The sequence below is a fragment of the Eurytemora carolleeae genome, unplaced genomic scaffold, assembly GCF_000591075.1.
Source record: "Eurytemora carolleeae unplaced genomic scaffold, Eaff_2.0 scaffold183, whole genome shotgun sequence".
In the NCBI taxonomy this organism is placed as follows: Eukaryota; Metazoa; Arthropoda; class Copepoda; order Calanoida; family Temoridae; genus Eurytemora; species Eurytemora carolleeae.
The window spans coordinates 374,391-390,642 of NW_019396403.1; the positions used below are offsets into that span (position 1 = coordinate 374,391).

The 16,252-nt window shown below is 31.0% G+C and overlaps 1 protein-coding gene across 1 annotated transcript; it reads left to right on the plus strand.

Annotated features, from left to right (window-relative positions):
* Window positions 1-29: 29 nt before the first annotated feature.
* On the plus strand, window positions 30-15,640 carry LOC111702567 (CD109 antigen; the record flags this gene model as incomplete). Its single annotated transcript, XM_023474305.1, is given in 29 exon segments — window positions 30-231; window positions 437-506; window positions 1,261-1,344; window positions 1,526-1,594; window positions 2,229-2,283; window positions 2,471-2,511; window positions 3,639-3,717; window positions 4,404-4,471; window positions 4,716-4,750; window positions 4,865-4,901; window positions 4,995-5,029; window positions 5,305-5,368; window positions 5,645-5,706; window positions 5,766-5,880; window positions 6,641-6,694; window positions 7,079-7,126; window positions 7,493-7,553; window positions 7,681-7,730; window positions 8,021-8,110; window positions 8,430-8,485; window positions 9,213-9,273; window positions 9,524-9,582; window positions 9,956-10,026; window positions 10,532-10,536; window positions 10,929-10,993; window positions 12,390-12,452; window positions 12,864-12,902; window positions 13,804-13,921; window positions 15,490-15,640. Coding segments are annotated over 26 exon segments (1,646 nt in total), but the record flags the coding sequence as incomplete, so codon positions are not given.
* Between the last annotated feature and the right edge of the window lie 612 nt (window positions 15,641-16,252).

Below are 16,252 nucleotides of genomic sequence, written 5' to 3' on the forward strand. Positions count from 1 at the left end.
CCCCCAACAATTTGACGTTATAGTTCTGCAAACTTATGTTGTTAGAAAATGTAATGCTCTTTACGACTTTGGTTATCATTAGTCAAATATGTGTTTATCTGCATATTGAGAAATAATCAGACTATTGTCCAAAAGCCCAAGAAAAAATAAGGATGAATTTAAAGATATTGTGTTTATTTCAATTTTAGAGGAGATACAAACCTTGATCTACATTTTCCCATTAAACCATTGGTAATTTTACATTCATTAATTGGTATACAACTTTTAGAAGGACGTACAACAATATTACCTACTCTACCCTACCTAACAACTTAGTCTAACTACCATATACTACCTACTATCTACTACCTACTACCTACTACCTACTATCTACTACCTACTACCTACTACCTACTACCTACTACCTACTACCTACTACCTACTACCTACTTCCTAGGTTGAATGGGGAAGTATAACTGTAGTTGTTGAATTATCTACTCAAATAGTTCTCCTTACACAAGAAATAGGTTTGTTTCTTAGTTACCAAAAATAATCAATCTACTAAATATACAAAAAGCACGACATATAATTATGAAAAGAACACAATAGAACTAAAAAATAAAATTACAAAAAGAACAAAATAAAATTACAAAAAGCACAAAATATAATAAAAAAATTCAAAATATCTTACAAAAAGAACAAAATATAAATACAAAAAGTGCAAAATAAAATTACAAAAAGCACAAAATATAATTAGAAAAAGAACAAAATAAAATTACAAAAAGAACACAATATAATTACAAAAAGAAAAAATATAATTACAAAAAGAACAAAATATAATTAAAAGATTGCAAAATATAATAACAAAAAAAAATATAATAAGAAAAAGAATAAAATAAATTACAAAAAGAACAAAATATAATTAAAAAAGAACTAAATAAAATTACAAAAAGAACAAAATAAAATTACAAAAAGTAAAAAATATAAATGCAAAAAGAACAAAATAAAATTACAAAAAGTACAAAATAAAATTAGAAAAAGTAAAAAATATAAATACGAAAAGAACAAAATAAAATTACAAAAAGTACAAAATAAAATTAGAAAAAGAACAAAATAAATTTAGAAAAAGAACAAAATAAAATTAGAAAAAGAACAAAATAAAATTACAAAAAGTACAAAATAAAATTAGAAAAAGAACAAAATAAAATTACAAAAAGAGCAAAACATAATTACAAAAAGATCAAAATAAAATTACAAAAAAGAAATAATTTTTAATTTTAGAAATAAATATAATTGGAGAAGGCAGTCTTGTACATCGGCATACATCGGTAGTGCTAGATTTGAAGAACAGAGCAAATGAACTAGGAAACAGAAATTACTCTTTTAGAACATTTTTCACTTTTTTTCCTTTTAAATATGCTTAAAGGGTTAAACATTAATTTAAGCCATTACAAGAAGTTGAAATATTAAAAATACTGATGATTTATTTTTTTGTTTTTTTTTGTAAATTTTTTTTAAATCTAAATTTTTTGTTTGTTTCCTGCAGAGTTTATGGATATTATTGTGGATGAAACTGAGATTATCCCATACGAGATCTTTAGAAGATATATCTCAGGTTAGATTTTATCTGTCCAGTTGGAGACAAACTGTAGACTTCATTGCATATCCATTTAATAGCCTACCCTTAAAAGTATTGTATGGCCAAAAATGAATGAGATATCCATGATTAAGTTTAAGAAAGTTGGATACAAACTGTAGACACCATTGCATATCCATTTAATAGCCTACCCTTAAAAGTATTGTATGGCCAAAAATGAATGAGATATCCATGATTAAGTTTAAGAAAGTTGGATACAAACTGTAGACACCATTGCATATCCATTTAATAGCCTACCCTTAAAAGTATTGTATGGCCAAAAATGAATGAGATATCCATAATTAAGTTTAAAAGTTGTTACTTTCAGGTTCTGCTGTGGTTTTTCTATAAAAGAGATTTGCAGATTTCTTGCTACAGAAAACTGTTATAAATGAATATGTTTTTAAATTAAAGAACGATGATATCTTCCAATTGTGAATCGGACACGGGTCTCTTTTTATGAAGGGTCACTTGAAATCCCAACCCCAGTCCCTTTAATGAATAACATATGCAAAGCATAAAGCCCTAAAATACAATAAATATTTAAATCAAAAAAGAATTTATATTTCAAAAACTTCCCAAAAAAATTGTAAATTAATATTTATATTTTTAGGAAGTGCTAAGGGTTCGGTTACACTATCAGGAGATGTTCTTGGTCCAACATTTAGGAAAATATTCATTTAAAATTTTAAAATTTCATTTATTTCTTGAAAACATTAGTATTAATCAGCAAGAATAAGATTATATAAAATTTCGATTCCTTATCCTAAAAATAGCAAACTTATAAACGTATAATTTGTAGTCTTAAATATAGTCTGTATTTTGAAAAATGGTTGAAATTAATGATATTTAAAGAGATGGAGAACCAGTTTCATTATATACAGCCTTTCCCACAGGTACACCTTATACGGTACATAGGTACATGAGTTTAACCAAACTTCATACGGTACATAGGTACACCACACCTTATACGGTACATAGGTACAACACACCTTATACGGTACATAGGTACACCACACCTTATACGATACATTGGTTCACCACACCACACCTTATACGGTACATAGGTACATGAGTTTAACCAAACTTCATACGGTACAAAGGTACACCACACCACACCTTATACGTTATATAGGTACATAAAGTAAACAACATTTCACAAAGTACTTAGGTACACCACAAAGATACATGAGGTTAACTACACTTTACGCAGTTAATAAGTAAATAAGGTACACCACACCTTACACGGTACAGATGTACATGAGGTTAACCACACTTCACACGGAACATAGGTACATAAGGTACACCACACTTTACACACTCTATAAAACTTCGGTTTATTTCAAGTACCAGGCTGACTCCATAAGCAGCAGAGCAAGCTGTACTGTTCATATAAAGACTATACCGTATACAAGGCAAAACGGGACGGTACAGTACAGTATAGAGACTATACAGTATACAAGGCAAAACGGGACGGTACAGTACAGTATAGAGACTATACAGTATACAAGGCAAAACGGGACGGTACAGTACAGTATAGAGACTATACAGTATACAAGGCAAAACGGGACGGTACAGTACAGTATAGAGACTATACAGTATACAAGGCAAAACGGGACGGTACAGTACAGTATAGAGACTATACCGTATACAAGGCAAAACGGGACGGTACAGTACAGTATAGAGACTATACAGTATACAAGGCAAAACGGGACGGTACACCAAATGAATTAGCCCAATCTAGGGAGATTATAGTGAGCGCACGTCATGACTAAACATTAGTGAGAGGTGCTTGCTAATTTTTATATATATAAAGCATCAAATTGTTGCAGTGGATTAACTTGTTCATCATTGTTTCAAACGGTTTCACAGTTGATAGCAGTTTATCAGGCATCAACTCTGAGACATTTAAACTAGCTGACGAATCAAACCGCTATATTCAAAAGTTTCAATTCGCTTATGAAGCTAATCTTCACCACGTTTAAAAGTTCTCATCTGAAGAAGAAATACTTTTTGTTTTTAGGGCACGGAAAATATGGAAAAGGTGCTGAGTTCCATTTGTTTAATCTGGCAGCTAATACTTGGTTACTTCATTATCTCAGGTTTATACGAAATATCTAATTGTTTAAAATCAATCTTGTTTCCATGCTTTTTACATTTTTTGTTCGTATCAAAATGAAAAATCATTAAAGTATAAAATTTGAAAAGATTTCTTCTGATTTTCAAATTTTTAATTGTTCAGAGCTGGAAACTTAAGAATACCCTCAATACCGATCACTTAATCTGAATATTCACTGTGGACACTTGATTTCTGCTAGATCCGCTCCTTTCCCCTTTTTTTTGGATATCTGTACTGGTCTCCGACCAGTGAGAGTTCTTGCATTGAAAGGCGCGCCAAATTTAAAATTTTCCAGCTTTTGATTGGTTGTTCGGGATTCTGCAAAAAAATACCATTGGGTTTGGTTGAATTTTATTAACTTTCCTGGATACAAACTACAGATTAGAATGATCTTAAGATTAATAAAAAGAGGAGATCAAGCATTGATCTCGGTACTTAAAATAGTGTTTAACTCTGGCTATTCTGTTAAAACCTAAACCCCTAAATTGCGTAACTCAAATCATGATATATTCATACTGATATTTGTTCAGCCATATTCTTATTGAAATACTCTTAACAACTATCTTGATTTGCAACCAAACATCCGCCATTTTGAAAACTTTCTTGACTTATTTTATTTCGTCAAATGTACTTAGGAATCATGAAAAAATATAACTTATCATTTTTCAGATTGACAAATCAGTGGCAGGACCAGGACAGATCATTTATCTCTAATATATTTGAAGGAATGAATATAGGTAATCTTTTTATATAAAGTAGTAATCTCTGTTTGTTTCTTTGAATGTCCGATCATAACTAATAAATCACTTGACCGGTTTGCCTCCAATTTTTATTGGGGAACTTTGTAGAACCGTAGAAACATTTTTAGTTTGCTTTAAAAATTCTAAAATCAATGAATTGGTTTAGTATCCAGGTAATTTCTGAAGCTTTTTCTGAGTTAAACTAACACACAAAGTTTTTTTACAATACAGTATTTTCTAGAATTAACTGCAGTGTTGAGAAGATACTCTACGCAGGTGATAAAAATATGAATATTTTTTTTATTTTTTTTATTATAAAAAGTAGAGTTTTTAATAACAGTAATAAATTGTCAATTATACTTGCATGCTCTAAATGTATTAATATTTCAGGGCTCTCTCTCCATGTTTGATACTTCACCCCCATCAGGTAGTGTAGTGTAGTGTAGTGTAGTGTAGTGTAGTGTAGTGTAGTGTAGTGTAGTGTAGTGTAGTGTAGTGTAGTGTAATTTTATCATTATAGTTTGGTTGACGGCCTGGTGTCTCAGAATTTTCGAGGAACGACCAGACAATTTGAAATGAATCACAGCTTTTTATTCTTTTAATTGATTTGTGAATTACATATTTTTTGTTTGAAGATATTCATAATGTGTTGTCTGTTGATATTTCTTTTTATTCCATGAATTGCTAAATTTATATTTTGACATCAATTTTGTTTACTTAAAAAATTAAATATTTATTGCGGACAATAGTTTTCGATGAATTAAACAATTATTATTTATTTGCATTAGTCTAGATAATTTACCTTTTTTCACTGAGTTTGGTGTTGACAGGATGTTGCGTTCCAAGATTGGGAGGATTATATATACATTGATCCACATATATTCAAATCTTCAGGAACTATTTTAGATTAATTTATTGATTTCCTAAATTTGATCTTTAGGACGCTTCATTATAACCCTCTGGGTTTTTTTCAATTGAATCTTTGAATACGTTTTGTAAACAACAAAAACCAAACAAAAAATCTTGTATTTTTGCAAACTAATGTTGATAATTTAAATTATATTCTCTGCTTAATCCTATATTCAAATAAAAAAGGTACACACTATCAGTTTGTAAAGATATTAGATGTCTCTGCATATTTTTCTGAAACAGTTGATTAAAATATTTTAGTTTTGTGGCTGATAAACTTTCAACATATAGAAGGATACTTTACAGAAACAGAATATATTAAGGTAAATAAGTTCTATAATTTTTTTCTCAATATTTTTTAAAATTTAAAATTTAATTTTAGGTTCCATTTCTTCTTCACATGGCTGGATATGGTGGGAAGAGCAATAGTTCAAATCATGTTGCTTTAACTGCTCATGTACTCATTGCTCTTGATAAAGCTACTCCACGATTATCAGGTGATTCATGCAAAACTAACCTAAGCTAAGCATGGCCGGGCTCAATCAAAATTAACTTTGTCAAGTTAGATCTGGGACGGAATCTAATGAATTTGAGAGATCACTTAACTACCTACCGCCCTGTTCAAATCATGAATCGATCATGGATTCAAAGTTAAAAATTCATGAAGATTTGAATCGGTGATTCAAGATTTAATCCGGTGATAAGTAGTTGAGCGACCTGTCCAATTATTTAAATTTGATCACTGTGCTCATTCATATACCACCTAACAAACATGCCAGATAAAAAGTAAACGAAAAAGGTTTTTGATGATTTTTCAACCTGGTCAATAATTTAGCGTGGAATATATCAGATCACCATGATTACTATAAAAAGTGGATAAATTTAGAATACTAGGCTTTTAGGGCGCTTCGCGCCTATCTACTTTCCATCTTTTAATTATGACTTTAGCTGTGAGCATCTTCTCTTTGTACAGTATAACATTTTTTTAAATTGGCGGATTTCTTAATATTTTTTCGCGCATTTTCAAAATTTTTCAAAATTAAATAATTTAAGATAAAAATATTTTAAGATTACATATTTACAGTATGATTGGCCATAAACCCTCCCTGGGACCACGTGTGGTCCCACACAAAATTTGGGCCTGATCGGTTTAGCCGTTTTGACGTTTATTGGATACAAACAAACAGACACCCAGACAAGCCAAATTTATATATAGATGTAATTTAAACTCGTTACTCAGTTATTTTTCTGTTTTAGGACATGTTACCAAATACTGTAGTACTGCTAAATTGAGAGCTATAAAATTTTTAGGCAAAACATCATACTTTGTAATCTTCTTTATACCGGATTAATTTTCTGAAACATTTTACGAATTTGTTGATTTTAAGATCATAAATTGATCTGAGAGCTGAAAATGTCCAATTTACATCACAGTTTATTTTTCCTTTAGCATTCTAAAATTTAAATTTGTTGTTTTTTTATTTTGATCATAATATTAGATACTAAGCTAGAGGGTTGTTTTATCTCCTCTATCAAGTTACTTACTTACCTTTAACTTGCTGATTTATCTATTTTTTTGCAGACTTTTTTTTCGGAGGCAAAATTCATGAAATTCGACTGGTCATAACCATCTTGGTGTCATGCCAGTTTCCAAAAAATTGGATAATTCAAATTAAAAATGTTGTTTTTGAATAGAACGTAGCGTGGACCATATAACAGATGTTTATGAAATGGCAATCACAGGAAATTATTTTATTCTAGAAATTATTATTTCAAGTTGGGGTTAAAACATGAAACTACTCTCAGGTGTAGCTAAAAATATAATTCATTACATTTCAATCTCAACAAAAGGAAAGATAATGTTAAGCTGGTACAACCATGAAAACTTGAAAATATGAGTGACGTTTAGCTGAATTATTGTTTTAGTAAAAACATTTTAAGCTTATAATTTGTACAAATTCTTAAAGTTAAAAAATAAATTTAGTTAAAGCATTAAATCAAATATTTACACATTTATGTCTACTCCTGCTGGGAGTTTAAATGATATTTTTTTCTCTAAAAACTATTTTGGTCAAATGATAAAAAAATTGAATTGAATATTTTCTTCAGCTTATGCTCTGGCAGTCGCAGGATCATCAGAATCAGAAGAAGCATATAGAGAATTGTTCAGGTATATAATATTCATTTGTAAGAAAACAGTCCTTTTCAAAATATACTTTATTATCTCTTTATTTAGTATGCGAAGGTATATTATTGATTTGATTTTTCAAAATATATTTTATTATCTCTTTATTTAGTATGCGAAGGGAGGAGGGAGGAATGAGTTATTGGAGTAGAACTAAAATAGGTAAAATCTTATCTATTCTTTAATTTCTAGATGTCTTAAAATTTTAAAGACAACAATTATTTTTAAAGGGATAGTTTTAATAGCTGCCGCACTATATTTTCTTTGAACCCAGACATAACTGAGCATAAGCTGTTCTGTTGATATAAAAAAATAAAAATAAGAATATTTTCAATATTCCAATTGCCCTAAAATAGTTGTATTGGTTTTAAGTGTGCACACCATTTGAATATCTTAAAGTACACAAAGCTAAATCTTGTTTATTGTAGTGAAATTAATGTTTGTTGTTCTAGCGACGAACCGTGTACGGTACGAGTTTAACCGACCCTTCCTTGAAGCTAAGGAAAGACAGGACAATGATGCCCTAGCAGTAGAAGCAACAGGTACAGTGCGGTACAGCACAGTGCAGTACAGTATAGTACAGTACTGTACAGTGCAGTACAGTATAGTACAGTACAGTACAGTGCAGTACAGTATAATACAATATAGTACAGTACAGTACAGTGCAGTACAGTATAGTACAATATAGTACAGTACAGTACAGTGCAGTACAGTACAGTATAGTACAATATAGTAAAGTACAGTACAGTACAGAACTGTAAAATTTTGTTTTCTTTATAGGGTAAAACCACTTTTTAAACAAAATTATGAAACATTTTTATTGAGAAAAGCTATCCTTTAAACGGTGTTATTTAACCCTAGGATACGCACTGTTAACCCTATTCAGGGTGGATGGAGGGGGAATCACATTTATGCAGGTTAAAATACATATTATTTACAGAGGATTTTTTATCCACATTTTCTCAAATTTTCTGATTGATAAATCATTTTTTTATGTACAGACTTCAGAGACGACTATACGGAATTTATATGGTCTGTTTCCATATTTGCATGGTTTCCTTCACTAATAATTTGTTTCTTTATTTGCAAAATCATAAAATAAGTCCGTAAAAGACTATATACAGAGCAGAAATCTTAATTTAATCTTAGGATTGTCCTTCTTTTTAAGTTTCAGGTCGTCTTTACAGTCTCTTCTGTTGCGGGTATTTCTATTGGATAGATTTGTAAATAAAATATTGGTAGATTAATAGATTGATGGATTGATAGATTAATGGGTTGAGGGTTGATTAGTTGATAGGTTGGAAGGTTGAAAGGGTGATTTACTAATATAATATTAGATTCTTATGAAAAAGATTCATATATATGAATTAATTAAGATTGGTTGATAATTGATTTCTTGATCTTTATGTGGATTGATTGACAGATAAATTGATAAATTGATAGTTGATAAACACTTGATTTCTTGATATGTTGATTAATTAATATAATATTTGATTTCAATTCTATGGTTGATTAAATGATTTGTAAATCAATTGACTGATTAATTAATCAATTAATTAATGAAATAACTGATTAACTGATCAAATGATTATTTGATTTATTGATTTATTGATTAATTGATTAACTGATTAATTGATTGTATAGGATCAGATTGTGAAATGGTTGAACACTATGAGGATGGGGGTTGGAGGGTTTATTTCTACAGGAATACAGAATATTAAATACAAAATACATTTTTTATTAAATTCTAAATTACGACTGACTAATATTTTCTGTTCAGCTTACAATATTTCGACTAGTTGACTTATTTGTAGACTGCAGTTGATATTTTGCAGTACAAATATCAAACTAAAACGAAATCGTTAATTTAACGTCTGAAAAGAAAATCAGTTGCAAACTTGCAGATGTTGTAGCATATTTTTTGTTAGAATTTATTTAATATTTGTGAGTTCTAGTTGATACTATTGTTGCTCTAGAGGCTTTAGTCAGATACTCCTATCATAATAATATCAAGGAATAGAACATTTATCATTAATCATTTGGTTTAAACAAAATACGGTTAAATGGAACGCTTTCAGTATGTTAAAATATATCATTTATCATCATTTATCGGATTCAAAACGGTAGCCATTTTGTCTTATGTTTTTATCATAGGGTCCTGCGGACTATTGCAACAGAGACATGTTGTGAAATGAACACAATTTATCTCATTTCAAGTTAGAAAATCAGTTTGTTATGTAAGCAAAGGTTTGGTACCATAATGTAATTTTTTAAATGGTGGATTATTTAAAAAATACGACGACATTTCCTTAAATGGTGAATTATTTCAAAAATACGACGACATTTCCTTTAAATCTTAAATTTAAAATGTTGTTTGTTGAGAACAGGATTTATCCAACATGTTTGTTACAGTGGAACATCCAGACTCAAACCTTACAGAAACCTTCCATATTCTTAGGTAATCAGGGATAAAATCTTATGAATACCTAGCAGTAGTTGAACTGCGAAGACGTAGTTCAACCTCTATTTTTTTGCTCCAAAATGTAGTTGAAGTGAGTCTAAGTGGTTCAGTCATGTCCCCCTATTAATTTATTCTGGTCACATGACACGAGATTTAATAGAAAAAGTAATTTAACTGAGTAGCGAGGTTCAACTACGTCTCGTTTTCCATTAAATCAGGTACCTGGGAGATTACATCATTGTTCATCTTATTTTATCCTTTTTCAGCAAAATTTGTTTAGCTTTTAAGAAGCGAAAATTTGAAAAGTCTAATTGCATGTTTAAAAATGTTAAAATATTAAAAACGTTTTCTACATAATTTTAGCCCTAACAGAAGAAAATAGACGCCAATTAGATTTTAGGAAAGGGGAAGGGGGGTTCGTATCTAAGGTTTTTTTTTTGGGGGGGGAGGGGGGTTTAAGATTTAATATGTGAAACCTTGTAAATAATTATTATTTTTTTAGAGAAGGCAAAGCTCTCCAGGATCTGATAAGATTTAAAAATCCTTATCATTAAATAAAATAACAAAAGGACTATTTTTTCTTTCCAATTTTTGACACATCTTTGAAATACAGGATTATCCACCAAGGATGAGACTCAGAGACGACTTTAAGACATTTATACTCTCTGTTTCCTTATATTCATGGTTCTCTGCAACTGTTAACTTCTTTCTTTCTTTGTCAAATCAATAAATAAGCCATTAAACGACTTTAATTTGGACTTGATTCAACCTTGGAATTAACATATTTAAAGAGTTTCAGGTCGTCTTTAAAGTTTCATCCTTTGAGGGTAACCCTGGTTTATATCCTCTGAGAATTTGAATTTTTCTCAATTTACTGAGAGAGGTTTTGTGTGAGCTAGGAGTGAGTACTGGTATAGAATTGCCTCTGGAAAATGTTTGGGGACATGTTAACTTTAAAGCAACGGTAAATATCTTAAGAATATATTCTGTTTTAATATTTTATTTACGGAGAACAAACCAGAAAAACCAGAAAACTGTGGAATTGGGAGACGACATAAAAAAAAATTAAGTGTATTTAATGTTGTTTACAAAAAAAATAGTTTTACTAGTAGCTTATAAATCTTTTATTATCATAAATGGGTCTATTTACACTTCACAATTGCTGTTTATCCTGTTCATTGGACTATGTAAAGTCAAAGCTTGAGTCTAAAAGTCGTCTTCCTACTCTAGAGTTGTCTAGTTCTCAATGTACTATTGTATACTATGATATGCTACAGAAATTATAATTACTTTCGTTCATGTGAAGCTAACCATTTTTTTTGCTTCGATGATAACTTTTTTTAAGGGAGCTGCTCAATCAGTAGCTTAGCTAAATATAACCTATTAATAATGTTTAGAGAGACGGATAATCAGTTGCTCAGCTGGATATAACCTATAGATAATGTTTAGGGAGACGGACGATCAGTTGCTCAACTGGATATAACCTATAGATAATGTTTAGGGAGCCGGACAATCAGTTGCTCAGCTGGATATAACCTATTAATAATGTTTGGGGAGACGGACAATCAGTTGCTCAGCTGGATATAACTTATAGATAATGTTTAGCGAGCCGGACAATCAGTTGCTCAGCTGGATATAACCTATAGATAATGTTTAGGGAGCTGTTCAATCAGTTGCTCAGCTGGATATAACCTATAGATAATGTTTAGGCCGGACAATCAGTTGCTCAGCTGGATATAACCTATAGATAATGTTTAGGGAATCAGTTGCTCAGCTGGATATAACCTATAGATAATGTTTAGGGAGCTGTTCAATCAGTTGCTCAGCTGGATATAACCTATAGATAATGTTTAGGTAGACGGACAATCAGTTGCTCAGCTGAATATAACCTATATATAATGTTTAGGGAGCCTGATAATCAGTTGCTCAGCTGGAAACCTATAGATAATGTTTAGGGAGCCGGATAATCAGTTGCTCAGCTGGAAACCTATAGATAATGTTTAGGGAGCCGGATAATCAGTTGCTCAGCTGGACCTATATATAATGTTTAGGGAGCCTGATAATCAGTTGCTCAGCTGGAAACCTATAGATAATGTTTAGGGAGCCGGATAATCAGTTGCTCAGCTGGAAACCTATAGATAATGTTTAGGGAGCCGGATAATCAGTTGCTCAGCTGGATATAACCTATAGATAATGTTTATGGAGCTGTTCAATCAGTTGCTCAGCTGGATATAACCTATTATAGATAATGTTTAGGAAGCCGGACAATCAGTTGCTCAGCTGGATATAACCTATAGATAATGTTTAGGGAGCCGGACAATCAGTTGCTCAGCTGGATATAACCTATAGATAATGTTTAGGGAGCCGGACAATCAGTTGCTCAGCTGGATATAACCTATGGAATTGATTATCCATCTCTAGTGGTAACTGGTTAAATCTATCATTTTTTAAATAGAAAGAATAAAATGTAAATAACTAATTTAAAAAAAAAAAAATTTGGTAAAAATTTGTAAAAAAAATTTGAAATTTGTTATTTTAGAGTAATTGATTTCAGAAGAGAAAATTGTGAAATTATTCTGATAAATTGTAAACCAACAAGGAGAATGAATTAAATCATATTCTGATAAATTGTAAACCAACAAGGAGAATATTCTGATAAATTGTAAACCAACAAGGAGAATGAATTAAATCATATTCTGATAAATTGTAAACCAACAAGGAGAATGAATTAAATCCTATTCTGATAAATTTTAAACCAACAAGGAGAATGAATTAAATCATATTTTTTATAAGGAACTGTATCACAGTCCTAAATTATAAAGCAATATTTTCAGGACCACCCACCGAAAAAATGTTTTGAACTAAACATAAAGGTAAAAAATTTTTAAAAATGAAGATTTAAAAATTAATTCATAGCTAATTTATGTGTTTTAACATGTCTTTAGAAGTTCCAATTGTCAGCCAAATAAACTACTTACGTACATATTTGATAATTCAGCTTATTTCATGTTTTGCCTTTATACAAACAAATCTTAGTGTGAACACATTGTTAGTTTATGGCTTTAAACATCAAAGCTGAACACGGTTGTGACGTTTTAATTTTCTAAAAACATGATGGAGAAACATGAGAAAAGGAAAACATTAAAAATTAAAGTAAAAATCGTATCTCTGACTCCATTTTGAAAATTAATAAAAACGCGGATTAAATGATTAAACTTATATTTTTTTTCTTTCTAATATATATATATATATACTTTGCTTCTCTGGGTGTCTGTTTGTCCGTTTGTTTCCAATAAGCGTGAAAACGGCTGAACTGATCGGGCCTAAATTTTGTGTGGGACCTTATAAGACCCAAGGGAAGGGTTTATAAATGCTCAGAATTACTTAAGTGTCTCAATAATTGTGAAAATCCATGATAAAAAATATAAATCCGTAAAAAAAATATTTTTGTTTTATCTAAGAGAAAATGCAGAAAGAGCAACTATTAAAAGTTGAAATAAAAGATTAGCCTAGTGTACTTCTATGTTGCTATAAGATTTAAAATATAATATGTCCCATTGATTCAAAATATGAACGCTCTCACGCAAACATCTATTTTGCCAATTAATTCTTTTAAGCTAAAGCTAGAAACAATCTTGATGCACATAATATCTAGGAATACAAAAATAAATAAGTTAGTAAGCAAAGACACTTCAAAGTCGAATCATTTTTGAAATTTGATTCACACTTTTTATAAATTCCTGGATCTCTTTCATGTGTCTCTATTTGTTTCAGGAAATGTTTGCTGGGCGAAATAAGTCTGAGATAACCTACGACACCTGTTTTAAATGGACCTGCATAGATGAAAGTCCACAGTCAGGGTTCGCTATGCTGGTTTTAGATATACCTTCAGGTTACAACAATATAAGAAGAAATATGCATATCAGATATGATCATGTTTATGTACGCATTTTACATCCGTTGAATGTCGGTTGATTTAGTTGCATTCACATTTTATGAGTATTTAATATTAAAGTTGTTAATTTTAATCCGAGCAACGGATTTTAATTGTATTCCAAACTGCACATTTTTTGGATCTAATTTTGTAATCCCTAAATTTTTGCAACCTGATGGTGGAAACCTTTGATACTTCCAACTCTGATATGATGGAGTTAAGATAAAATATCAAAGGTCTATGACATGGGATTCAAAAATTAGAATCCTCTGCGAGTTTCTATTTTTGTTTATTTCTTAAACTTTTTATTTCTAGTTCTTGTATTTGTATATTTGTGTAGGCTATATCCTGCTGCAGCCTGATGTATTTGTATAATTGTGTAGGTTATATCCCACTGCAGCCTGATGTATTTGTATATTTGTGTAGGCTATATCCTGCAACAGCCTGATGTATTTGTAATTGTGTAGGTTATATCCTGCTGCAGCCTTATTTATTTGTATAATTGTGTAGGTTATATCCTGCTGCAGCCTGATGTATTTGTATAATTTTGTAGGTTATATCCTGCTGCAGCCTGATGTATTTGTAATTGTGTAGGTTATATCCTGCTGCAGCCTGATTTATTTGTATAATTGTGTAGGTTATATCCTGCTGCAGCCTGATGTATTTGTATATTTGTGTAGGTTATATCCTGCTCCAGCCTGATGTATTTGTATAGGTTATATCCCGCTGCAGCCTGATGTATTTGTAATTGTGTAGGTTATATTCTGCTGCAGCATTATTTATTTGTATAATTGTGTAGGTTATATCCTGCCGGAGCCTGATTTATTTGTAATTGTGTAGGTTATATCCTGCTGCAGCCTGATGTATTTGTGTATTTGTGTAGGTTATATCCTGCTGCAGCCTGATGTATTTGTATATTTGTGTAGGTTATATCCTGCTGCAGTCTGATGCATTTATATAATTGTGTAGGTTATATCCTGCTGCAGCATGATGTATTTGTATAATTGTGTAGGTTATATCCTGCTGCATCCTGATGTATTTGTATAATTGTGTAGGTTATATCCCGCTGCAGCCTGATGTATTTGTGTATTTGTGTAGGTTATATCCTGCTGCAGCCTGATGTATTTGTATATTTGTGTAGGTTATATCCTGCTGCAGCCTAATGTATTTGTATAATTGTGTAGGTTATATCCCACTGCAGCCTGATGTATTTGTATATTTGTCTAGGTTATATCCTGCTGCAGCCTGATGTATTTATATAATTGTGTAGGTTATATCCTGCTGCAGCATGATGTATTTGTATAATTGTGTAGGTTATATCCTGCTGCATCCTGATGTATTTGTATAATTGTGTATGTTATATCCCGCTGCAGCCTGATGTTTTTGTATATTTGTGTAGGTTATATTCTGCTGCAGCCCGATGTATTTATATAATTGTGTAGGTTATATTCTGCTGCAGCCTGATGTATTTGTATATTTGTGTAGGTTACATCCTGCTGCAGTCTGATGTATTTGTAATTGTGTAGGTTATATCCTGCTGCAGCCTGATGCTGTGAAGATAGTAAGGTCTGGAGTTATCCCTGAGCTTCGAGATGCAGATATGGAGAAAGCAGGGAAAACAATCTGGTTCTTTGATTATATAAGTAGTAAACTACAGTGCTTCTCACATACTGTTAGGTAAGTCTAACATCTTAATTATCGTAAAGGATCATGATTTCTTTCCGTCAAATAATCTATTAATGGATGGAGGTTCATTTGGTGTACTGTCCAGTTTTACCGTCTTTGTCTGTATATGTACTGTACAGCTTGCCCTAGCTGCACCTAATAATCAGTCCGGTACTTTATATGAACCGGATATTTGTCATCTTAAGGATTTGAGTGACTGAAATATAAGTAAACCTGCAAATATCCATGTCTTAAATCCAGTTTTAGGAAACTTTATAACTGACCTAAGAAATTCCATATATTAATACAGATAACAAATAATAAGGATTAAGCCCATTTACTTATACAAACTAGGGCAGAGGGACCATAGAAAGATTATATAAGGATTATGGACAGACGATAGATAGTGGACAAAATGGATATTATAACTTAACTTCTGTAGACTTTAATAGGGGACTTAAAACACATAGGGAATATGACCAAGCCAGGGACTAACAGATACTAAGAAATACATAAAAGACACTAGAAGAAAAGACATTTTTTGGCTTTTCGCGTACAAATTCAACAAATTGACTCATGTAGTTTATTTTACAGCTGTTGAAAGTATAATTTTTTAAACACAAG